Below are 25,969 nucleotides of genomic sequence, written 5' to 3' on the forward strand. Positions count from 1 at the left end.
AGGAGAAGAAGATGTTGTTAGGGAGGGCTGAAGTTGAAGCTACTAGAGGGGGAAGTATAGCACAGGTGTTGAGGCTGAAAAATGAAATTTCCAAACTCTTAATGAGGGAGGAACAAATGTGGAAGCAACGGTCTCGCTCCTTGTGGCTACAAGGAGACAATAACACAAGGTACTTTCATAGTAGAGCTTCTCATAGATTTAGGAGGAATCGGATTGATAATTTGGAAGATGCAAATGATGGTGTAGCAAATATCTTGATAGACTATTACCAATAGCTCTTTACCTCATCCAACCCGTCCATGATTGAGGCTATGGTTGATCAGATCCCGTGCTCAATTAATGATGAGATGTATGGAGAACTCCTGGCTGATTTCACTAGGGAGGAAGTGGTAGTGGCTTTAAAGCAAATGGACCCATTGAAAGCACCGAGGTCAAATGGGGTACCACCATTATTCTTCCAACACTATTGGCATGCTATGAGGGAGGATGTGACTGAGGCAGTGCTGAGTTGTCTATCTACAGGGGTTATTTCCCCATCCATCAATCGTATTTTCATCACTCTTATCCCAAAGGCAAAAATCCCTACAAAAGTTTCTAAATTTCGCTCTATTTCTTTATGTAACATTATCTATAAGCTTGTATCAAAAGTTGTTACAAACAAGATGAAGGGTTTATTATCTCATATTATATCGGACTATCAAAGTGCCTTTCAATCCAATAAGGCAATTTCGGATAACATTCTTGTTGCTTTCGAGACTCTTCATCACATGAAAAATCAGAAGGCAAAAAAGGGAGGTTTTATGGCCCTAAAATTAGATATGAGCAAGGCGTACGATAGAGTGGAGTGGCAATTCTTGGAGCTCACCATGAGAAAAATGGGGTTCTGTAAACAGTGGGTGGATTTGATTATGTCTTGCATTGGTTCAGCCTCGTATCTAATCTTGGTGAATGGTGTTCCAAAAGGAGATATCCGGCCAACGAGGGGGATAAGGTAGGGCAATCCTTTATCCCCATATCTCATCTTGATATGTTTTAAGGCCCTAAACCAACAACTTCAGTATGCAACCGAGTCTGAGGAAATTAGGGGCTTCACTTTGTGCCGAAATGGTCCAAGAATTAGCCACTTATTTTGTTGCCGATGACACCCTGCTTTTTTGTCGAGCATCAATGGGAGATTTGGAGGTAATTCTTTGCATTTTAGAGATGTATGAGTTAGCCTCGGGGCAAAAATTAAATAGAGAAAAAACCATGGTGTTTTTTAGCAAGGCTACCGAGGAGGAACGAAGGATGGAGATGGTGGAATTTTTAGGAGTGAGTGAGGTTAGAGAGTATGAAAAGTACCTTGGCTTACCGGCCATGGTGGGGCAGAATAAGAAAGAGAGCCTCAACTACATAAAAGTGTAAGGTTGAATTTAATCAACCATCTTATTGGCTTTATTCCGTGCCAAATTTGCTTGTATTTCAGCATTTAGTAACCCTGTATTTAGGTGGGTTTTGTTGTAAGGGTAATGAGTGAGATAAAGTGTCGAATGCTTAAGAGTGTGCAAGTAAACAGAGACTCGCGGCTGCAAGCCGCCAGATGCAGCACACGTGCCAAGCATGCCAGAAGGTGAACAGTCATGCTAGCTGGAGCACTACAGGACAAAACAGGACAACTGGCCATACGGTTATCTCGCGACTGGATCTCACGACTCAGTCAAGTCGCGAGGCCAAGGCGCGAGCCAGCCCTGTTTTGAAAAACTTGACGTTTCACATTCCTCTCTCACCCTAGTATATATACCCCTTATACCCACAAAAGAAAGAGAGCTTCCAAAGAGAATTTTGAGAGAGAAACCCTAGAGTAAAACGAGATTGATTCACCTACAATCTATACATTAGAGTCTCTTCAAATTCCTCAACTCTCTTCCTCTCCATTGTCAAACCCTTGAGAGGCATTTTACCAAAACCTTGTTCTCACCATATTCATTACTGTGAGAGGGCTGTTTGGTGTTATAGGAAGCAGTTAGGAATGAACCAATCTACAGTGGTTGATGCTATGGTCTAGTAGCGGAATCCAGGAAGCTAGAAAAGAAAAAGGTTCGGCGCAACCTCGTTGGAGCAAGAAGCTTGGAGGGCTTAGGTGCACTGGGTAGATTAGGCTTGGAGGGTCTATTGCTATCCATATATTCCAACTACATTTTCTAGTGGATTGTTTACCGCTTGGAGGGCGGCGGAGAGGTTTTACGCCGAGGGCTTCGGTTTCCTCTTCGATAACACATCGCGTGTTGTCTTTGTGTTTGCATCTTCCTTCCCTTTTATCTTTGCCTTTTATTATCTGCTATGGGTTGTGATTTTAATTTGGCTTAGATAGTTTTTCCAATTCTATATTATAGCTTTTGTTCATTTTCCGCACACTAGTTGTTTGACATAAAGCTTGGATTGGTTAATTTGTAAATTGAGGGTCTAAACGTTCAAGGGTGTTTTTACACTATTTGAACTTTCAAAAAGAAAGAGTGGAATAAACTCCAAGGGTGGAAAGAGAGGCTTTTATCTTAAGCGGGAAAAGAAGTCTTGCTTAAGGCAACGATCCAAGCAATTCCCACTTTTGCAATGAGTTGTTTCAAACTCCCTACGGGACTCATCCAAGATATTGAGAAGTTGATTAGGAAATTTTGGTGGGGGCAACAGGGTGATCAACGAAAAATCCATTGGAAGAAGTGGGAGACCTTGTGCAAGCCAAAGGCATTGGGGGGAATGGGCTTCAAAGACTTGGAGAAGTTTAATGAGGTGATGTTGGGCAAACAAATTTGGAGGTTGCTAACCAACCACACATCCTTATTTTATAGGGTCTTCCGAGCCAAATACTTCCCAAATGGCTCGGTTTTGGATGCCAAACCCTCTTCAGGGTCATACGCTTGGCAAAGCATTGTAAAAGCAAAAAATCTTGTTCAAATGGGTATGTTGTGGAGGATTGGGGATGGCAAACAAATAAAAATTTATGGGGAGAGATGGTTGCCTGGGGAGGAACCTGCTAAAATCCTTTCACCCTCAAATAGCACCACTATGGAGTGGACAGTAAGCAAGCTGTTGGTCCCGTGTGGTTCTGGCTGGAATGCTTAGTTAGTTGATGCCATGTTCCTCCCTTTCAAAGCTCAAAGGATCAAAGGAATACCGATTTGTGTCACTAACCAAGCTGATTGTGTGGCTTGGCCAAAATTCAAAACCGAGTTATACTTCGTAAAATCTGGTTACCAGCTGCTGTGTGAATCTGAGGCGAAGGAGGTACCATCGGGGTCCTCAGATGAGGGGGTTAAAATATTCTGGAAGAACATTTAGCGTCTCAAAGTGCCAAATAAGGTGAGAGTTTTTCTCTGGTGTGCATGCTTAAGTGCACTACCAACGAAGGTAGGGCTGTATAAAAGAAAAGTTGTTAAAAATTCAACAGGTGATTAGTGCTTGAACGGAATGGAGAATGAGGTTCATGCTATTTGGGGATGTGAATGTATTCAAGTGGCCTGGGTTGCCCCGTTTGCAACAACACAGACAAAACACCCTAACGTGGAAAATATGTGTGACTTGGTTAGTATTGTACATGAAGAGACCGGTGAGCTTGAAAAATTTGCAATGGTGGCTTAGGCGATTTGGCAACGGAGAAATAAGCTTCGAAGCAAGGAGGTTAGCACCCCAGTTCAAAAAATCTACAAAACAGCCCTGACACTTTTAGACGAGTTTCAACAAAGAAAGCCGAGAGTAATGGGTCAAGACCTTGCTAGCTCGACCAAATGGTAGCCTCCTCCCCCCAAAGTGAAGGTGAACTTTGATGGTGCAGTTTTTGGAGACTCTCACAAGCCAGGGGTAGGAGTGGTGATTAGGAATGAACGAGGTGAGGTGATGGCTTCGTTGTCAGAAAAAATAGCAATGCCATCGTCAGTGGAAGTGCTCAAGATGCTAGCTGCTAGGAGAGCAGCCATCTTCGTCTAAGAACTGGGCTTCAAGAATGTCTGTTTTAAGGGTGATGCTGTGGGGGTGGTGAGAAGCTTAGAAGATGAGGACAGTTCAAATGCTTTCATTGGGCACCTTGTAAAAGGCTTTATGTCTATTGCGAGTTTGTTTCAAACCTATTCTATCTCTCATGTAAGGTGGCAGGGCAATAATGTGGCCCATGCTTTAGCTAGGGAGGCTAGAATGTCTTCTTTTTTCTTTTTTTTTTTGCGTATTTGGATGGAAGATGTTCCACCAAATGTTTTGCTTTTTGTAACCAGTGATTTTCCAGTTGAATAAATTATTTCCCAGCTGGATGGGTTTTCTAAAAAAAAAAAAAAAAAGAGTTATTACTACATAAATTCTATCATATTTACCTGCGCGCACATGTGCATATATTTTGGGTCTTTTGGCATGTTCCTTGATTTTCTCATAGTATAAAAAGAGAAAAAGAATGAAATGCATGTTTGCTTCTAATTTCTTCAGCAGAAAAAAATAGCTTTAGAAGATTTATTTATCTTAATTATCTGTGTTTATTTTATTTTATGTTGGTTATTAGTGTTTGGCGTAAGATTTATATATTATTAGGATACGTTTGGTACACTGAATGTGGATTACAACAGGAATGGTAATCTTTATTACCAGGAATAAAAGGTGTTGTAATGGAATAACTAAACATATTCATTAATTTGGTTGTGAGTTGTAACATTAGAATAAAACTTATGATCTATTTTAGGAAATATCTCATTCATACAAATATATTTCCTAAAAAATAATATATTTTAAATTTTAGAGAGATGAGTTATTTTTTGATGATTTTTTATTTCCATAATTGTTAGGTGGATATGGAAAGATTATTTATTTGAAAATATATTAATGTTAGAAATTATTACATCTACTAAGGAATAGCTATTAAAACCCCTTTAGAGAGGAATAGTTATTCCTCATTTTAAAGAATAACTATTCATAAGGAATGACTATTCCCTATAATAAAAACATAACCAAACTATTGAATAATTAAACCATATGAATAACTATTACATTACAGTGCCTATTACAATCTACCAAACGTGCCCTTAGTGAAAATTGAATGCTTTGCTTTTCACATTTGATTTTCTGGGTGTTTTTCACTATGATTATTATTAGACACTCATTCTTTTTTTTTTTGCTAGGTAAATGTGGGGGCCTGAACCCTCGAGCAACAGGTCTCTATACAACTCAAGTACCAACTCGCCTACATGAAGCACAGGTTTATTAAAATGGGTACCAACAAGTTGAAATGGATTGTGTTACATTCATGTCTTTATGAAGCACAGGTGCGTTTCCAGATTCGAGGTGCAGGTATGGGTGCAGGACTTTGCAATTTTTGAAAAAATAGGGGGTGCCGGTGCGGCGGGGTGCGGCAATTAAAAAATTATTATTTATATATTTTATATATTTCTAAGCATGCTTTTTTATATAATAATAATAGAAAACTCATATAACAATAATAATAATAATAAATAGATAGTAATAAGTACACAAATGTTTTTGACACTTGAATTATTGACAAAGGTATTAAAATAGATGAGCCTTCTCATAAAAAAAAAATAATAAAAAAAAAAGATGTGGCTTAGTGGCTCACGTATTTAGTCAGGCCAAAAAATAAATAAAGGATATATGTGACAGGTATTAAAATAGGTGTAGCTTCCCATTATTATATAAAAAAATAAAAAATAAAAAAAAAGAAGGAAGATGTGGCTCTCACGTGTTTGGTTAGAGAGGCACAAAAAAAAAAAAAAAAAAAAAATAAAGCCTTTTATGTTGTTCTTATCAAAAAAAGAAATAGAACTCTTCAAAAAGAAAAAAGAAAAAACAGAACAGCACAGCTCACTCAAGAAGACGAATCAAAGAATAAAAGAAGAAGACGAAGAAGCAAAGAAGAAGAAGAAGAAGAAGAAGAAAAGGGTTAAGGGTGGTGAAGTTGTGACGACGACAGTGGCATATCAATATCCACAGGTATTTTCAGTTTAAGTTTTATTTTTAAATTTTTTTTTTCCCTTACCGGCCGATTTCCTTTTTTGGCCGAAACACACCGATATCGGCCAATACGATCCGATTCAGCCCGAATCGGTGTGAATCGGCCCAGTTGCCGCGAATCTGCACGCGTCGAACCGAATCAGCGTGAGTTGGCGCGAATCTGGAAACGAAAAAAAAAATCTGACACGGCACTGACGCATGGGCAGGGGCGTCACCCGTCGCACCCCATGTCAAACGCGGGTTCAGTAGCCATTTTGCTGTGTCAGTGCATCATAGCTTTATTTTGGATTTGCAACTTTCGCTTCTCCTGTTTGGAACTGTTTCTAAGCGCATGTGTGTGCGCATGTGTGTGTGTGTATAGATATATTATGTCTTTTCTTCTCTAAATATCCAAAGATCCTTCCCTTAGTAATTTGTTTCTTCAGTCTGTAATAGCTAAAGAGATATGCATGAATCATGGTACTTGTTCAAAGACATTTTAGCCATATCTTTTGAATAGGAAAGGGAGGGAGAAGTAACATTTGTCTAGTGGAGAACACAAAATCCTAATGAATTCTTACTAGAGAGGGGGAATTTAAAATTTTAATTCCTATGAACCAAAATAATATGAAAGTTGTGATTGGAAACTTTTTTGTACATCTTCTCTCACTTATTAAAAAACAAATGCAGGTGGAAATAGGTGATAAGTGTACCAAGATGCTCACATCCCAATTATAAAATTTCTTGTGAAATAATTTATTAGTTCCAGTGCGTCTACAGGTTCAAACATCTCCTCTCATTTCCCTCCAGATTTATCAAATTCCAATCTAGTTCTCTATTGACTCTTTTTTTTCTTTGGTTTCAGGTTTGATAAGTTTATCAGTTGTTGAATTCTATATTCAAAAGCCTAAAGAGAAATGAATACTAAAAGCATGCAAGAATTTAAGAGTATGTTTTTCCAAACAAACAAAAATCCTTTGTCCCACATTTTGTGTTCTACTTTCTGCTCCATTAATAGGACATGCCTTGTATGTGATTTTTTTTTTTTTTTAATTTTAAACTTTGGCTATTTATAAGGGAAAAAGAAGTGACAAATAATGATTGGTTGAACATAAAGTTGGAGGATTTTTATTCTATTCCTTGCTTATTTAAACCTTTCCTCATAGGTTTGCCTTAATTTTTGAAAAAAAAAATTTCTTGCAATATGGTAGAAAACTTTTTTTTAAAGTCAAATTTTATTTTTATTACTTATTATCTCTTTAATTTTTCTTTTCATCTCAAAACTTTTTCTATTTTTCATAATGGTAGAAAACTTATTACTTTACTCACTTATTCTGTTTTTCATTTCTCAAAATTTATTCTCATATGTTATCATGGATGAAGGCCATAGCTTGGTGTGACCACTTAAAGTACTACCTACTTTTAAGGATATGTTAATTTCATTGTGAATGATTCTTGGACTTCTCAACCAATAAGACTTCTGTTGGTTTGTTTAGACCCCCAAAACACCTGTTAACCAATTTTAAGCTGAGTAGTTACTTATGATTTAGCTTTGATTGATGTGAACCGCATGAATATTGTGTAAAACAAACCAACAATGGTATCAAAGTAGGTTAGCTCCTGCTAGGTAATTTTTACCTTAAATTGATCCTAGCTGTTGTCGTAGATTGTGGTCACTCTCGGGTGGTTCCTCCATACATGGGAAAAATTATGCTTACATGAAAGTTAGGATGAAGGCTTTTCTAAAGTCCTTAGATGAACAAACGCCACTATAGGCCTTAGTAAGACTAGGACCTATAGTTGCGTTTTAAAAACGCCACTATAGGCCATTGGAAACGCTGCTATAGACCCATTTTTTAAAAACGCCACTATAGGAAAACGCAACTATAGATTTGCCTATAGCAGCATTTATCGAAAACGCCACTATAGGTCCATTTTTTTTATAGTGAGTGTGGCTATCCTTTGAGGCTGGTTGGACCAAACAAACCACTGCTTCTGCCAAATGATCAAGTAATCAATTGAATGCAGGAAATTTTAATAGCAAAGCATTGAATGCTATTTTCAAAGGTGTCTCTCTTGAGGAATTTAGGAGAATATCACTTATCGTTTTGAGGAGATAAGGATACAGAACATATGTACTCCAATTAATTTAGCACAATCTGAAATCGAATTTACAAAAATTTAAAACTATAAGAAAACATTTCTATTGAATTTAGTGAACAGATTTCCACATTTAACAAATCTTTAATTGTTAAATTTAGTCAATTTTTAATATTTCTCAAATATGCTAATCATTTAATCATAGCCAGTGAAGAACCTAGGAAGCTCTTTGAATAACTTTAATATCTACCTTGTTGTCTATCAATAGTGCCATCAAAACAACCCCCTTCCCTCCAGACTGTTTTGGACAGCCCCCTAAAGACAAACTTTCAAAGTATAGTGTTGTTTAAATCCTAACCATACAATCCTCTAAGCCTAATTCATCCCCAATTCAGGAAAGATGCATTATCCATATAAATATTATCATGTAAAATTCAAGAGTCTATTAGTCTAATTCTAATAAGCAAAATAAAAAAATGACTATGCCCTTATAACACTCAAAGTGTAAAGCTATTAAATTTACAATTTCAAGAGCTTAAAAACCAATATAATCATCAACTAAACATCGCCTTCATCCATACCATCAACCAAAGGTTTGGATTGGTAGATCTTGTGGACCAACGTGAACGGATGAATATGAAAGGGGCAAGCTTGGGCGTGATACTTTTTCATAATTACTCACATAGCCTATTATGATTAGAGTAATATCTTTTTTTATTTAGTTGTAAGGAAAAATAGTATGATGTAAAAGAGGTCTAATTATCATGCCAAAATTTATCAACCTTTGAATGAGATAATTCCTCTCTTGGTTTTTCCCTTAATAAATACAAAACGCATTCTTATGTCTTTCTCTCTCCTTTTTTTTAGAGACTTATGTCTCAAAAACTATAAAATGCATAAAAGGCAACTGGTGTCTTGGTCAGATGATAAAAAACAATCATCAGAAGCAAACACTATAAGTTGAAAGTTGAAACTATCTCTTAAAAGAGTATAAAATGCATTTTAAGTAACTTCCACAAGCCAAGGGCCTTGTAGCAGAATTGACACATTTCCATGCACAAAGTACTAGAAGGTCTAGGAAGAAAGGGTTTGAATTGTGGGGTTAACATCATATTGTAACTATCTCAATAATAAATAACTTCTATCATATGTGCCTCTCGGCCCTCTCACGTTCATCTTACAATATTATCTTAGTTTTGATAGGTATTATCGCACCTATTTTGTTTTTTTTTTTTGGAGGAACATCTATTTTGTTTTTATTCCTACACTTACACATAAATATGGGAATTTGTAAGTTTTTTCTAAAATATACTCATTACGTGTATTTTTTATTTTATAGGAAATTAATACTAATCAACTAAGCATGCAAACATTAAGTAGCTAAGAGTATCCAAGGGTCAAGATTAATGGAGAAATGGTTTTTGAAGCATTTAACAGGTCAAAAGATATGTGAAAATATAAAAAGGCAAGAGATAATTTCATTAAAGGCGAAGTTGGAAAAAATTCTGATATAAAAATATTATGTGCAGTCACGATATTTTGGCCATATCTTTTACTCAGATGATTCTTGTGGCCTTGGAAAGAAGACTTGAAGATCTACAGCATTATAGTTTACCAAAACTTTAGAATCAAACGTTTTGTAGGTAAAAAGTGACCTAGAATTTGACGCGATGCTAAAAAATGGGAATTGACATATTTTCTTTTTCTTTTTCTGCGAGCATGTGTTTTAGGGTTTTGGAGGTTATAAATATGGAGAGAATAGAAATGCAGCCACATTTTTGGGCTGCTAGAAAAAAAATTTATATATTAATTTCAAAGTGTTTCTTTCTATGGAAGCTTAAGAACTTAAGTTGGCATTAAGGGTGAATCCTCAATATTGTAAGCTATCTACTTATTGATCTAAGAATGTTTTTAATATTTTGATTATTGAAATTAATTGTTTTATTTTCATAATTTTTTTGTTTGATTGATGTTAAGTTCTTAATTCTTTCATAAGTCTAATCTTACATCTTCTTAATGTTAGAATAAAGATTTATAGTCTCTTTTGTGAAACACAATAATTTTGTTAGGTATTACCTTTGTCATAGCATTATCTCTAGGGTATGTGATGTTCTTGAGTTTTTCTAACAAAGTTATTTTTTCTAACTAAATTGTTGGAACAATTGATGAATAGAATCAACCAAAGAGAGTTTTACTAACCAAACTTATTTCTAAATCTTCCAATCAGATAATTTATGAGTTGACTTACCCGATTGTGTACTAAAATTGGATTGGTAGTGGATTAATGCTATTGGTGGACAAACCCTGACACGATAGTGATTTTAATTATTGAATTTTACCAAGTTTTCTTTATGCTAATTTCAATCATATTTTTCTATATAGTATTGGTGCTTTTGATGTGTTCCACCGGACATTAGTTGTCTTGTATTGGCTAACAAGCCTATTTTCTAATCAATGAATCTTTGAATTGTTTCTCAAAAAAAAAAAAAAATAGTGGAATGCCAACCTTAGCTATACTACAATTTTTGTCTCAAAATTGGATAATATTAACACCCTATGGTCTAAACTGGGGGTTAACTTTGAAAGAAAAGTGAGGCACTTGCATTACTTGTGAGTTGGACCCCACTTAACCAACTAGAGTCCACCGCAAAAAAAAAATAAAAAAAATAAAATAAAATAAAAGGACTAAACTGTCCCTAAATAGTTATGCTAGTGTCACATAAAGTGGCACAACTTGTATCACAATTCGCCCACGTGGCCAGTTGTGAGTGGGAGAGGGGTGTCTCCATATGGACCCACAATCACCCCTCTAGCACTCACAACTCGCCACGTAGGCGAGTTGTAGCACAAATTGTGCCACTTTATGTGGTACCAGCATAACTCATCCCTAAATGGTTTAGTAAGACAAATAAAAAAACCAAACACAAAAGTTTCCCTAGGGTATTATGTTTATTATAGAATTTCTTCCTTTTATTTTTACCTAGTATATTATGTTTTATTCTTAAAACTCTAAATATTTAGTTTTTTTTTTTTTTTTTGGTGATTTTTCACTTTATTGTGTGTTTAATATTTGATAGATGTAACAGTTGTGTTCTTTTTTCTTTTCTTTTTTTGAATTATTAAATTAGTAGGGTCTAGGGATGTGCAACCAACACATTGATCCATCAAAACTGATCAAATCCAACCCAACCTGCCAGATTTGTTCATGTTTTAGGGGTTGTGGGTTGGGTTAGGTTGCTATTTTTTTTTTTTTTTAATATATTTTACATTGGGTTGTATTGGGTTGGGTGCAATGCTGGTTAGCTGATTCACAAATTCACCAAACCCAACCCGACCTACCTATATTTAAAATATATATTATATAGCTTTATTATTTACTCTTTTGGCCAAAAAATTTATAATCTATAAATAAGCTTTTATTTGTGTTGGTTTGATATACTAATTAAATAGCTTGTTTTAGTTTGGTGCTATGCTCAGGTTTATTTAGTAAATATGTTGTTATTTGTGTTGGTCATCTTATAAATTTGTTGTTCTAATACTCATCTTTTAAAAAAATTGCTCAACCCATGCATCCAATCCGATCCACCTAGGTTGGATTAAGCTCCTATAATGGGTTGGATTGGATTGAGTGTTTTTTCAGCCCAACCATCTTGGGTTGGATTAAAAAACCCCTCTACCCAACCCAATCTTACCCATGCATAGGGGTGGCAATTGGGTGGGTTGGGTCATAAATGGGTTGGATACACAATCACCCATTTATCCATTTATAACCCATATAAATATAAATTAAATATCTATTACCTGCCCAAGTAATTATAATTTGGGCGGGATCCAACCGCCCATATTACTCATTATTAGATTTATATATACTAGCCTTATCTCATGCGCTCCGCACAAGCGATGAGACTTTTTTTTTTTTTTTTTTTGAGTTAAATGTCATAATTTTCAATTTCAATTTGTCTATTGTTAATGAGGTTACATAGGATAGGAATGGATTTTAAAGGACCTAAAATTTAGGATTTTGAAAATAAGTAAATGGCTAGGTTTAGTGTGTGCTAATTTTTAAGAAAAAATATATATCAAATGTGTATAAGATATATTTAAATAGAGAGTGTGTGCTAATTTTTAGGGAAAAAAAAATTCTAGTAGTTTTTTGTTTTGGAATTTTGTCAAATTACAATTTTAACCATATTTTTTATTTTTTAGGAATAAAGATTATCTAATTAGATTATGGGTATTTTTGACATTTTCAAAAGTCATAACTAACCTTTTGAATCCTCTTAATACATAAAGATACTTACAAATACCAAAAACTTTTAAATTACCAAAATGTATTCACTAAAAAGGAATTATTACCAAAACACCCACTGATTTTTACTTTTTTTTAAAAGAAAACTAATATACGTTTTTGAAAAATTAAGAAAAATAAAAGAAAAATTACCAAAGTACCAATAGTTTTCCACCCACTGTTTGGTTTCCGAGAAAACTGAGAAAAACAAAAGAAAATTACCAAAATATCCACTATTTTTCTTGAGAAAACTGATATATCCAATGTTTGATTATGATAAAACTAAGAAAACAAAAGGAAAATTTGCCCATTGTTTGGTTTCTTAAAAAATTAAGAAAAACAAAGGAAAATTCACTTTTTGGCTCCTAATCTTACACACAGTTCCAATTTAAGAGTGAAAATCACTCAAAGAAGCAAAATAAATTTAGAGTAGGCTTTATTTTAACATTTTTTTTTCTCAAATCTGACTAAGTTTCACAATTTTCTCACTGTTTCCTACATTTTCCCTAAAACCAAACAAGTTAATAAAAAAAATAAAAAATAAAACGAAATTCAGAACCTCTTGAAAAGATTGAGAAGGCTTCAACCATGTTGAGTGATCTGTGCTTTTCTTCTAGAGAATCCTCTATCTCTTAACTTCACTGAATTTTTCTCTTTTTTCCCAACTGAATTGAAAGGTAATCAAAAATTTTTGGAGAAATTGAGACATGGAACCCAAGGGCTTAGAGATTTTGAAAGTCTCTTGGTCAGAAAAATATTTGAGAAACAACCCTAGGCGGCATTTTATGTAATAGCTAGATAGTTAGAAACATAAACCTTAAAAATATCAGGAGGAATAGACTCCATTCAAATTAATACAAGAAATGATATGCTTGCTCTCTTGGCTAAAGCATGAGCTAAAGCATTGTCTTGCCGAAGTGTATGAGAGAGAGAACTTTTGAAGAGAACTAACTGAAGATAGTGTGTCTTTACAAGATGACCACACGATGGATGAGATAAACACTGATTTTTTATAGTAGAGATGGACATTTTTGAATCACCTTTGAAAACTAAACTATGCATATCTAACTCTTGGACAAAATGAACTACTCTTCATGCCACAAGAGTTTCAAGGACAGGTACTAAGGAAGGCAAAGGAATAATCTTGGCCAAGGCTGCCAATACTTCTCCATGAGAATTGTGAACCACGACGCCGATACCCGCTGCATTTAGATCTTCAAACTAGGGGTGTCAATGTTCGACCCAACCCGTGAACACGACATGAATCCGACATGGGTTTTTGTGGGTTAGGGTTGGGTCTTAATGGATTTGGGTCATAAACGGGTCGACCCAAAAGTGACACGATAAGAAACGTGTCATAAGCGGGTCAATCTGCATAACCCGCAATAGACACGTTTGACACACCAATTTATTTGTGTCAACTAGAAATGACCCACTTAACACAACTCGTTTAATTTGTAAAATAAATAAATATTCATTTATTTTGGATTTGTCAAATACCTTTTATATCCAACATATATTTTAAATTTAAAAAGAAAAGTACTAATTACAAAACTTACAAGGGATATAATTGAAAATTGAAACTTTATAAACCCTAGATCTCTAAACCCTACAAACCCTAAATCTCTAAACCTTCTTATAAATATCTAATTTTGAGTGTTCCTATTTCTACTGTTGCCTCAGAGTCTACTTTTAGTGTTGGTGGGAGAGTTATTGATCAATTTAGGAGTTCATTAAGGCCAGACACTGTTGAAGCATTGGTTTGCACTAGAGATTGGCTATATAAAGAGAAAGGTAATCTTATTTGTTTCATTAGTTATTACAGCTCTTACACTATTATTATTTAGCTCTTGTAAAACTATTGAGGCATGATCATATTTTGTAACTATTAATACTTATATATATATATATTGGCATAGAACTTGCACAAATGAAATTGGATAAGCTTGTGGAAGATGTTATGAATTTGGACATCAACAAAGAATCTGTGGATGATAATCGTAGTAATAATCAGGATTAGTCTACTATTTGCTCCAATTCTTTCAATATTGATATTTAGCATTTGGTGTGTTCCAAGGATATTATATTTTTGTTGAACTATGTTATTTTATTTTTGTTAATCTGTGTTATTTTGAATTTTCGTTGAATTGTATGTACTTCTTTTGGAGTGTAAAGAACTTATTTCTAGATGAATGTTATATTTTTGTTGAACTATATTATTTTGAATGTAGGTTAAAGACTTGAAGTATATGCACTGCTTTTGGGATGTAAAATAAAATTATTTCTAGATGGATGTTATATTTAATATTATGCAGATTGAAATGGGTTGTGTTATATTCGTGTCAACCCAACACGACTTGTTTATTAAGCATGTCAAATGGGTTGGGCCAAATCAACCCACCTTATTGACAGGTCAGGTTAGAGTTGAAAGATCATGACAAGATTATTAAATGGGTTAGGTTAGGGTTGAGCCAATTAGTCAAATACCCCTACCTCGACACGACACGAACCCGACACACTAACCTGAATTCACACCCCTGCTTCAAACACAGCCCCATCAAAATTTGTTTTCATAGTGCCAGCATCAAGAGGTTTCCATACAGCTTTCTGTGGGCCTTTTTGTGCATGATGCTTGCTATGTTTCTGCTGAAAGTCTTGAAGGTATTGACCTGCTAGACTCATGATTTTCTCCATTGGGGCAACTGGTTCATTATTTCCGCAATTATTCCTTCTGTTCCACAGAGACCAGCAAACCATGGCAAAAAGCTTCGAGCCACGAGTACTTGAAGCTGTCAAACCAAATAGATTAGAAGAAGAAATTATTTTTAAATTTTCAGAATTTAAACCACCAAATTCTTTAACCCAAACCAGCCTAACATTGCTGCATCCCCACAGAGCATGAAGTACGGTTTCTTCCTCCATTTAGCAGCTGCTACATAGGGATGAGTTACCACTTTTCTCTTCACCAAGTTGTTCAAGGTTGGGAGTGAATCTATACTTGCTCACCAAATGAAAGTTTTCACTTTATTTGACACATTCACTTTATTTGGGTTAAGTTCGGGTTTTATCTTTTCTTTTATTTTAATGTATTAAACTTTAAATTTTACATGGGTTAGTGGGTACCCAATGAATTTAACCATTAAGACCCATTTAATTATATTACCTAATGGGTCTTTACCCATTTAACCTAAATGTTTAATTGGGTTGGATCAATATTTATCCTAATTAGATGGGTAATATCCAATGGGTGGGTTAATAAATTTAGGTAAAATTTGTCACCCCTATGCACACTCCTAGTAGGATTTCAAAATTAATTAGACAATAAATTTAAGTATTTATTCATTATTCAACTTTTATAAATTTACTATTTTATTTGTTTTCTTTATTTAAAGTATGTATTTATACTAAGAGATTTGCAACTTATCTGGCAGCTTTAGGTAATTTAAGCAATGAAATTTATAATTCAAATCTCTTCTTTCTCGTTGTAATTATTGAATTATAACAAAAATTAAAAATTAAAAAAAAGAAGTATATACATTTTTTTGACATGAAAAAATATGGGCTTTATTAGGTTGGTCCAACTTATTAAAGCACTCACATCCATCAATATATAATAGCATAAATGGCAAATTTTTACACATTCAACTCTAAAAATCATCCACATTAATCTATATAAACTTATGAAAATTTAAATTGCTACTATAGTAACTGTATAAATATATACGATTCCTATCACGTCCAAATCTATATTTTAATATTTCTTTACTCATGTACACAAACATACAAATGATTTGAAAGGGTAATAAAAAAAAATATTTTATTAAAATGTAGTATAAAACAAATAATTTGATGCCAGTATTTTTGAAAAATAGTTGTGTAAAATATAAAAAAATAAAATTTTTATACTAAAATAAACATAAATTTTTATGAAAAATAGTTGTGTAAAAAAAAGAAAAAAAAAATTTATACTAAAATAGACGTAACGAGCATAAATGCTTAAAAAGATGGAAAATGACTCTGTTCTAACCCGGGACGATATCAAACCCGGCCCAACCGGTTTGGTGGAAAGCATAACTCTAGCAACACGGGACACGACAGCACCCACACGTACACGGGCCACAGTGTTACACTCTTGGTCATTAAGGAAAGCATCAAGAAGAAGAACAAAACCCAAATCAAACCCAAAAGAAATCTCACGCAAAAAGAGTCTTCAGAACATAGGAAGAAGAAGAGAAAAATGGCGTTGCAGTGGATGATACTGACGTACGTGGTGGCAGCGGAGGCGGTCATAGCTCTACTCTTGACTCTGCCATCACCAAAGGCCATAAAGTCTACAATCGTCTCTTTCGTTTCCCTCATTCTCCAACCTGCTCTCTTCATTGTCCCCTTCGCTGGCTTCCAGCTCCTAGGTCTCTCCTCTTGCTTTCTTTCCCCTTTTTGATTTTTTTTTTTTCTGTGATTTTGACTTTTAGAGATGGTAATGGTTTTGTGATCTTGTTTGTAGATATTTATTGGAAGAAAGAGCATCGCTTGATGTGCACCTCTGAGATCTGCACTGCTTCTGAGAGAGATCGCTTTGAGAAATCCGTAATCTTTTTCTTCTTTTCTCTTACTTTTTTGTTGACTTGGAAATTGAATTTTATTTTATTTTAATGAATTCTATGTTTTCCATATATATATAGCAATAACCATTCTGAAAGTTTGTGAAATTTATATAATATAATTATTTTTAATTAAGTTTTGATTCTTTTCGAAAGTGTAATTGATTAACGGAGATGTTGTAATTACTAAGTTTAAGATGAATACTTATAAATAATAATAAAATAAAACTATGTTAAAGATGAATTTGAGCTTCGAATTTTAGATGGGAGAGTAGAAATATGGGTTTTTTTTGTGTGTGTATTTTCCCCCTTGGGCAACTAGTAGAAGATTGCAATTTTTTATTTTATTTTTTTAAGCTTACAAATGTTTAGGACTTAATTTTAGAGTGTCTGTGATAACTGAAATTGTGAATTGGGGATTCCAAGCTGTGTACAAAAATATTTGACTAGAACATTTTAAGTGAGTTCATGATGAAATTTTGAACAAAAGTTTCATTGAAAGTAGGTATGTGGGCTACTTGACGGAGAATGGATGCCATATATATGGGTCATTTTGAGCCGAATTGTTTTATGAATTCAGTAAGAGGAACTCAGGTTTCACTCACTCAATTATTAAACAGATTTTGGTTTCCTTATTTTGCTCCATGATATGTCCTACTGCCAATGAGTTACCCTTCAAATTGCACCTTCTTGCACCATATGAACAGGGTGGTGGTTGAGGTTCTGCATTCAGTTGAATGGGAAAAGGTTCTGTAGATCCTGATCGAATCAAGGTCCTACTGAATTAATTTTACTATGAACAATAATGCAGTGTAATTTAAAGGGCAACAATTGTACCCAGAAAAAGGCTGCTACTTAACCAGATTGGAGGAAAAAAATAGTGATTCAGATGTGTGTATTCTGCAATGAAGTTCTTTCTTGTCCACAAATGGTAATGTTTGGTATCCTAATATAAATTAAGTAGGTTTGGGCAAGCTTGCCCAATACTAGTTATTATCCTAACCAATCAATTTCTAATTATGCTTTCAGTTTATTTCTTCATTGATAAATGTATATTTTCCCTTTTCTAAGTTTGGGAGGATTTGGCCTGATACCAACTTTTCACTAGATTCAGAATGTTTAGTTTGCACTGAAGTTTATTAATTGCTTTACTGCAGATTTGCTATTTGGATTTTGTATGTTTTGGTTATGCATAATAATGAATCAGTGCTAAATTTTCTTTGTCTACTAGGGATGAAATTTACGTGGCATTTATTATACTCTGTTATCATTTGGCATATTTTTTTAAATAATCGGTTAGTTATGATTTATGAGGACCTAGCAGAAAGTGTATGTATGTGTTATATGTGTAGTGTGTACCTTCTCTGTTGAAGCTCTACTAGGGAATGTGATGTAGGATAGATAAGGCGGCTGTTTACATTTGCCTGTGGTGGGTTAACCTTAGAATTTTAGAAGGTTAGGGTTCAAAGATTCACCAAGGTTTTGAAATGATGGGGAATAGGGGCAAGAGTATTGTTTCTTGAAGCAAACAGGTTGTCAGAAATTTCTGGACAGAAGCTGTATTTGTGAATTTATGGCTTATTTGGTAGGTTATGTTAGGGGAAATATGTGGGGTTTTAGGTTTTTGATAGTCAAGGAGAAGGGCTTAATTTGGGTTGCTAAGTGACAAGAAAAGATGGACTTTTATTGCCATTCATGGGCTTTGTGGATGGTGTTGTGAACAGTAATAGTATATCAATGAAGAGATTGGGGGTATGGGGAGGAGAGAAAGAGAGGGAAGAGTAGAACACTCTATAATGCAGTACAAAAGCTGTTGCCAATGAGCTCTAGCTCAGCTGGCACATCCTCCCCTTACAAGTGCTTGCCAAATGAAGGGCAAGTTCGTGGGTTCAGGACCCACTTGGTGTGTGTATGACTTACCAATATTAAAAAAAAAATCCACTAAAATAGCTTTAGTGGGCTCTGATACCATATGGATACAGGACATAAGCCTTAATAATTTTTATAACAATTTTGATGTTGTATTTTTAGGACTTTAGTACTAAATTAGGGTTCTTGATGAGATCTTGTAAGGTAAGACCATGAATAGAACAAGAAACAATAAGATAAACCCTAGGCATAACGCCAAAATTTCCCAAGTACTCACCCTTAAGTAGGAGAAGGCAATCACTACTAGAAGGATTAGGACTCCAAAATTAATTTATTCTTAGAAAGACTAGAATTCCTAGTAACAAAGAAAAGTAATTATGGACTACTAACTCAAATAGAAAAACAACTCAAAACATAAAATAGCTCATGGGCCTCTAGTACAGCCTATTCCAGAAAATCTAGAACTTACCAAACTACCCCTATTTTTAGAACTTTATTAAATTGAACCAGAAACACCTAAACTTACTGAATACTAAGATTCACTAGTAAATAAAGTAGTCTATGAAAGGTGCCAAGAAGGCCCCACATCAAAACTAGACCACAATTTTTGAATCTTTCATTATTATTATTTTTTTAGTATTTAATCTTGTTCTTCCTTGAACTCTTTACTATCCGCATTACTCTAGGAACTCTTGCCTCTCATGTCACTCAATATTCCATTAATCAAGTTTAAATCTATGAAGCATATGCTTATACTTTATAAGCACTCAATGGATTCTTCCATTAATCAATTTTAGTTTCAAAGCCTTGACCTATGGACAGAGGGAGATGCATCTTGGACAAGTTGGAGGAGTCCCAGAAATTGTGAGTATTCCCCACGTCAGTGAGGATCACCACCCATTGGCCTTTAATTTGACCCAAGATTCTCATTGCTTGCGGGCTAGGGTTCCCAATTAGGGCATGGAGAGAAATCTCCGATATTTCTGCGCCTTGCTCTTCTTGAGGGGCAACAACTATTTCCTAAATGTATTCTTCTGAAAAACTCTCCGCTTGCTCCTTTGGAATGGATTGAACTCCACAGCTTTTGTGTTTTGAAATTGTGCCATTTGTTGGTGCAATTAAAGCACAATTCCTTCTTTTTTCCTTCCCCCATTTGCACTAGAGAGATTCTTTATAAGGGAACCTTAGGTTTTGAGTCAACCTTGAGATCATACTTGGACTGGTATCTAGATTTTATTGATCTCTCATCAAAGGTAAAAGTATCATCATGTGAGCCCACTAGTAAACTTTTGAGCTATCTGGGAGTACCTCCTATTTGCTTTAACACCACTTTTGGAGCCCCATTATTTATTGTAGCCAAGAATCCTTGTATTTCTTAGATTAGGAACCAGTCTATATGGTTGAAGCCTCTCAAATCTAAAAACCAAAAGTTGATAGCCTGGATTATATGTTTTTCCAAAAAAGAATTTATAGGTCAAAAGGCAGCCTTGAAAATACTTAGGTATGGAAGCTACTTTGTAAAGGCTTCTAGAAATAGGTTCAATTTTCATTCTAGAGTTCCTTTTCCAATTTTGACAATGTGAAGAGTCTGACGAGATTTTATAGCAGTCTCTTGGTGTACACCTCTTATTCGCTTGAATTTGGATGAAAGATCTTTCTTGAAGATGTGGAGTGGAGCCCTAGTAGTCATTGAACTGCATCTTGCTCATCCTCTTAATTTGGGTTCTTTTGTTTTTGTTTGTATATGTGTGTGTGTGTGTGTGTGTCTTCTCTAATTTTTTGTTTTTTGATTTTTGTTTTGTTTTTGGTTTTATTTATTTTATTTTATTTATTTATGTTTTTTTTGGTTTTTTTACCAAGAGTTTGTTAGCTCAACTGGCATCTCCTGATGTTTCCAATGGAGCCATCCAAGTTTCAAATCCTCCCACCCCCATTGTAACTATCGAATTATCAAAGAATAAAAATAAAGCTGCATTCAAGGATGTTTTAACCTTGCTTAAGCTTCTGAAATCTTTTGGGGTACTGGGACATGAGAAATATATGGTAGTTTTACACATTCTGTTGATATCAGTTTTGATGTCCTCAGTTGGATTGATGTCAAAGGCTCAGGTTGCATTGGAAAAGTGAGGACATTTAGGGGGGGAAGTGAGAAATTAATTCTAGCAGAAATTGATTGATTAATGTATGGAGTAGAATGTACTAAGAACTATAAAAAGCATGCACGTGCATGTGCACACATACTCTCTCGTTCTTGAATTGTGCATAATATTTCTAGGAGAGAGATATTCATATTCACTAGACCCATTGGTAAGTTCAAGATATAAAAATGCTAGAGTTTCCAAATATGGACATGTTTATAAGGGGGCTTTGTGCATAAGGGAGTAGCCCATAATTGTATGCTACCTCCACCACTAGTTGCCTAGATCCTAGGCACAAATCCAAAGCAAGATTGAGTGAATAATAAAACACATTCCAGAGTAATAACTGTAGTTGCACATAGAAATTAAAAATATTTTATCACCATGAGAAACGATGCAATCAACTAAAATTATTAACATAATTGGATTTCAACACTCAAAAACAGTCATTTAGCATACCAGCTGAGAGAGCATGAATTGTATAAGACATAATGAATTGAAGGATACCCCAATTGTTCCAGCCCTTCTTGTGGTGCTTGGGTATTGGGGTTCAAACCCACCAGCAGGTAATTCATGAAGACGTTGATTAATATCATAGTACAACATATTTCATACCTTGAAAGACAGTGTGCACCATTGCACTTCAAGCTGTGCCTGATTTTAGGCTTTCTGCCTAGTACATACTTAAGTGCTTCATGTGTTCACTCAACAAAAAATTGTGCTTCATGAGAGCTTTGCTGCACTATGAATTTTTAGTAACAATGTCACACACACACAACATGGTGGGATTTATCTTGGATATCTTGTTAGTTGCATACGTGGGTGTTTATTATAATGGGGATGATGGAGACAACTATGCTTCCATTATAGACCTTGAGATTGATGTTTGTATTTCTCATTTAATGCTAAGTAAGAGCATTCGCATCAATCTGTCTAAAATTTTTAGTCTATTTTACCATAAAAACTTACTTTTTCTATTTTACACAGTTACTAAACACCCACATCAGATTATCTATTATACACTCTATTTTATTTAAATAATATTATTTATTAATATCTATCTATTTCATTTATATGTCTTTCTCTCTCTCATCTGAAATGTCTCTCTCTCAAATCTCTATTCCAAGTCTCCAGTCCTCCCTCAACTCTCTTCCTCTCTCATATCCCAAACCCAAACACACACATGGCGGCAGATTCGGCGGCTGCAGCAGCGGTGGAAGATCCAGCGGCTTATCCGGATCCATGAAAGTTGGGTTTTTCACATGGGTCTTTTGTTGGGTTTGGGATGGATTTTCCGGTGGGTTTGAATTGATGTGGGTTTGGACTGTTTTTGAGTTGGGTTTCCGATGAGTTTGGATTGATTTTGAGTTGGGTTTTCCGGTGGGTTTGGCTTGATTTTGAGTTGGGTTTTCTAATTGCTTGTGTTGATTTTGGTTTAATTTTCCTTTAATTTTGGGTTTAATTTTGGGTTGATTTTGTGGTGGAGCAAATGGGTTGTGTTGGTGGTGGTTGGGTGGTGCTAGGTTGTGGTGGTGGTGGGTTGGTGGTTGGGTGGTTCTCCTCTTCTTCTTCTTCTTATGTTCTGCTGCTGCTGTGCTGTTGTGGATGTTGGGGAAGAGAAGTAGTCAAGTATTATTATACTCAGCTACAGTAAATATACACATTTTTACACCCACTGATGTGGGTAGTTCTGAGGAAAAATTGTGTAAATTTTGTCACTTTTTGTATTTTAGATGCACTGGTACCCAATTTTGTAAATGTGAAACCTACAAATTAGGTGATCAACTGTGACTATTATTCTTTCCACAAGTGCGGTTCATATCATACCTTAATACTATAAAACAGTTAGTCTTTTTGAGTTCTCTGTGCACTAATTAGTAGGGTTGTCTCCAAACCTGTGGTGTCAAATTTCTTTACATAATGTAGGATTTTATGCCTTCTATTATTTTTTTTTTTTGGACATGCTCAGTGTTTTTGTTTTTGGGTATGGGGTGCAGAGGGGTCTGGTATTGCAATAATATGTTTAGAAAGAGAGGTATTCGGCATTTTGAGAATATTCTTGTCACTATATATATTTTTGAAGAGACAACAAAGAAATCTATTATCAAGCTAAAATAGAACAGGAAGAAAGGAGTTATCACAGTGGTATACTGCACTTTCTGTTGGCTTATTTCCCCAACTTGGATAGGAAAATGCATTTTAGATGCATGCAATGGAGAATGCACTATGATACAACCTCCTATGTCTAGGAAAATTAAGAATACTGTTGATTTCCTACTGATAGGGGATTTGAAACGAACGGAACCTAATTGGGTCTTTCTTTTTCCCCTTAAAATAAACTCAAAGAATGAAAATTTCAAAACAATTTGACTACAATAAGCAGCGACTAGATTATGGTTTAGCAATTATGGGATTGCATCTGCCAATGCACAAACGCCTTCACTATAGCCAGGTTTTAAATGGTATACCCAATTATTGGTTCAAGTAAGCACATGGATCTAATTAATGAGCTTTTACTCAACTGGCACTTCCTAAATCCTCCCCTTATAAGTTCCAAAAGGTGAGGTCATGAGTTCAAAACCCATTGGGTGCATATGTAACTTACCAATAAAAATAAAAATTAAGGACATGGATCTACATAGTAGTCAAGTTCTGTGAAGAATGAGCATGCTCAGGGGCAAGGTGTCAATTGTTTGGAATGTGTTAGACATCTCTTGAACCCAAGGCCTAGGGTTTATTCAACCAGTAAGCTTATTACTTAGCCATTGGAGTACAAGGTACATGGTACATAGCCCATGGGCCTTGGACATACACATGACGTGTTGGCCTACTTCGTAATATCTAATTTTAAAGGGTTTTTCTTCTGTAATTTTAGAAAGTAGGGTGGTTTTTGTACTCTTTGAGATTTATAAAAGACAAGGATATCTGACTTTCAGAATGTTGTTTTTCATGTGATTTTAAAAGAATAGCATCTTTTCAAGGAAAAAAATATTGATAACAAAAATATCTGTTTAATTCTGTCCCTGTTGTTTTGGTTCCATCTTTTCAAGATTTGGCAGTCTCCCATGTCAACATTATTTCCTGTGTATGGATGTGCATTCGTACTTTGTAAGTTAAGTTGACTGGGCTAGATTGACTCTGTATTATTTCGATAAGCTTACCTTGGAGTTGTCTTATGCAGATATACAAAGCTCAAAGGAATGTCATTCTGTGTGCTGCAGCAATTCTTCTGTATTGGTAATTGTCAATCAATGATATCCTTGTCATCAGATCCTTTATTAGGAGTCTGCAATTCATTGTCATCTGTGGTTCTTATGGCTTTGAATGTGGGTGCAGGTCTGTGTACCGCATTTGTAGGTATTACAAGGAGATTCAGAGCTTGGAGGCAGTGGAGAAGAGGTTTAAGGAGCAGTAACTTTCTTATCTATGCTTTTATATGAAATTAGTTGGAGATGAATGAGTTTACACTTGTCCACATTGTATGAAAAACTGACATTGCCTCTAAATCATGTCATGAACTCACCTATCAAAAAAAAAAAAATCATGTCATGAACTTAATGTATTTTCAATTGTGGCCATGTACTATGTGCTTGTGGCATGTTCTTTTGTAGTTGTAAGCTTCTTGCTATGCATTATTAATTGATACTAAGTAATTCAGTTTCTGTTTTGTTCTTTTTGTTCTTGCTACTTGTTGCCTAGCATAGAAAACTATTTGTTCACCTTGAGCTTTTGGGGACTTTGTTTACCTCAAGTTCTCTGGTGTTAGATCAGTGATCAGTCTTGGATGAGGTTCATGTCATAAAAAATTTGTTTCAAGTGTTAGAGAGGAAGGTGCAAAGCGGTTTGACACATGGGAGTTCTCAATTCTCTTCCGTGGTCATGATAGGATTTGTGGGTCAAGGATTTAGAATGGCACTGGGGTTGGTTTAGCACTGGCAAGATAATTGGGAAAATTACAGTAAATTCACCTGTGGTGAGGCCTATTTTAATATGGGTTGATATGAGTTTATTTGGTAAAGTGAGGTGGGGTAGGCGTTGGTCAATGGTCATTAGAATTTGCCTACCCAAATTTAATAATTTCTTATTTTTGTTCAATCCCAGGTGCGATTTCTTTTTTGATTTTATGTTTACTTTCAAAGCAAGATGTTAATTTCATTTTGATTCTTTATCTTAAAAATAATCTTTTGGTGGCTTCCGTGGACAGACTTTAGGTGGGAAATTGGTATACAAATAAGGTCTATTGTAGAACAGACCATTAAAATTTGTATCTGAATTTTGACTTGGCATGATGTCTGCGTAAAATTTATAACACTGATTTCTTGGAACCTTGAATGATTCTCTTGTTTCTCCTCGCTACACTTTTTCTTTGGGTTTTTGTGATCTGTAGTTTGAGTTTGGAATTGGGGTTATCAATTTTTATCATACCCTAACTTTTAGATCTTTTTTTTAAAAAAAAAAAAAAAAAAAAGGGTTAAATGATAAGGTGGGCTCCCTCAAGCGGGTTAAGTGACAAAGTTCAAACAACAATAAACACTGTTAAAATAAGCCTAACCATTCGTAGGTTTACTTTAATTACCACTAAGATGATTCCATTATTGATTTGTTGAGAAGATCCTAGATCTGTGACCAATTTTATAATGGTTATTGAACTTCCAAAATTGCGAAGCAATTTAGAAAGAAACAAACACTCAGGTTTGGTACGAACTTTATTACAATTCATTTACACTTGGATTAAGCGGCCAAGCTTTATGAAATCTTGAACAGAAACAAACACTTGGTCTATTTAGTGTATGCTAGTCTCAACATATGTGCGAGATTTTTTTTTTTTTTTCATCAACTCTTATGCAAAAGAATTGGAATTCAAATAGAAGTTATGTGTCTAAAAATATATATAAAATAACTGTGAGTATTTTTAATTTAAAAAAGAAGTAAGGTAACATGGAATAATATTTAAAAGTGAGATATAGATAATATCCCAATTTTTAGAATTTTTCTATATGTGAGAATTGATAAAA

At 34.7% G+C, this 25,969-nt stretch overlaps 1 protein-coding gene across 1 annotated transcript; it reads left to right on the forward strand.

Annotated features, from left to right (window-relative positions):
• The first annotated feature begins 16,440 nt into the window (after nucleotides 1-16,440).
• LOC115965782 lies at nucleotides 16,441-24,495 on the forward strand. Its single transcript, XM_031085084.1, has 4 exons — nucleotides 16,441-16,755; nucleotides 16,851-16,933; nucleotides 24,136-24,191; nucleotides 24,291-24,495. The coding sequence occupies exons 1-4, from the start codon at nucleotides 16,584-16,586 to the stop codon at nucleotides 24,367-24,369; spliced, it is 390 nt and encodes a 129-aa protein (XP_030940944.1). The 5' UTR covers nucleotides 16,441-16,583; the 3' UTR covers nucleotides 24,370-24,495.
• Nucleotides 24,496-25,969: the final 1,474 nt, after the last annotated feature.

Source organism: Quercus lobata, chromosome 10, assembly GCF_001633185.2.
Source record: "Quercus lobata isolate SW786 chromosome 10, ValleyOak3.0 Primary Assembly, whole genome shotgun sequence".
Taxonomy (NCBI): Eukaryota; Viridiplantae; Streptophyta; class Magnoliopsida; order Fagales; family Fagaceae; genus Quercus; species Quercus lobata.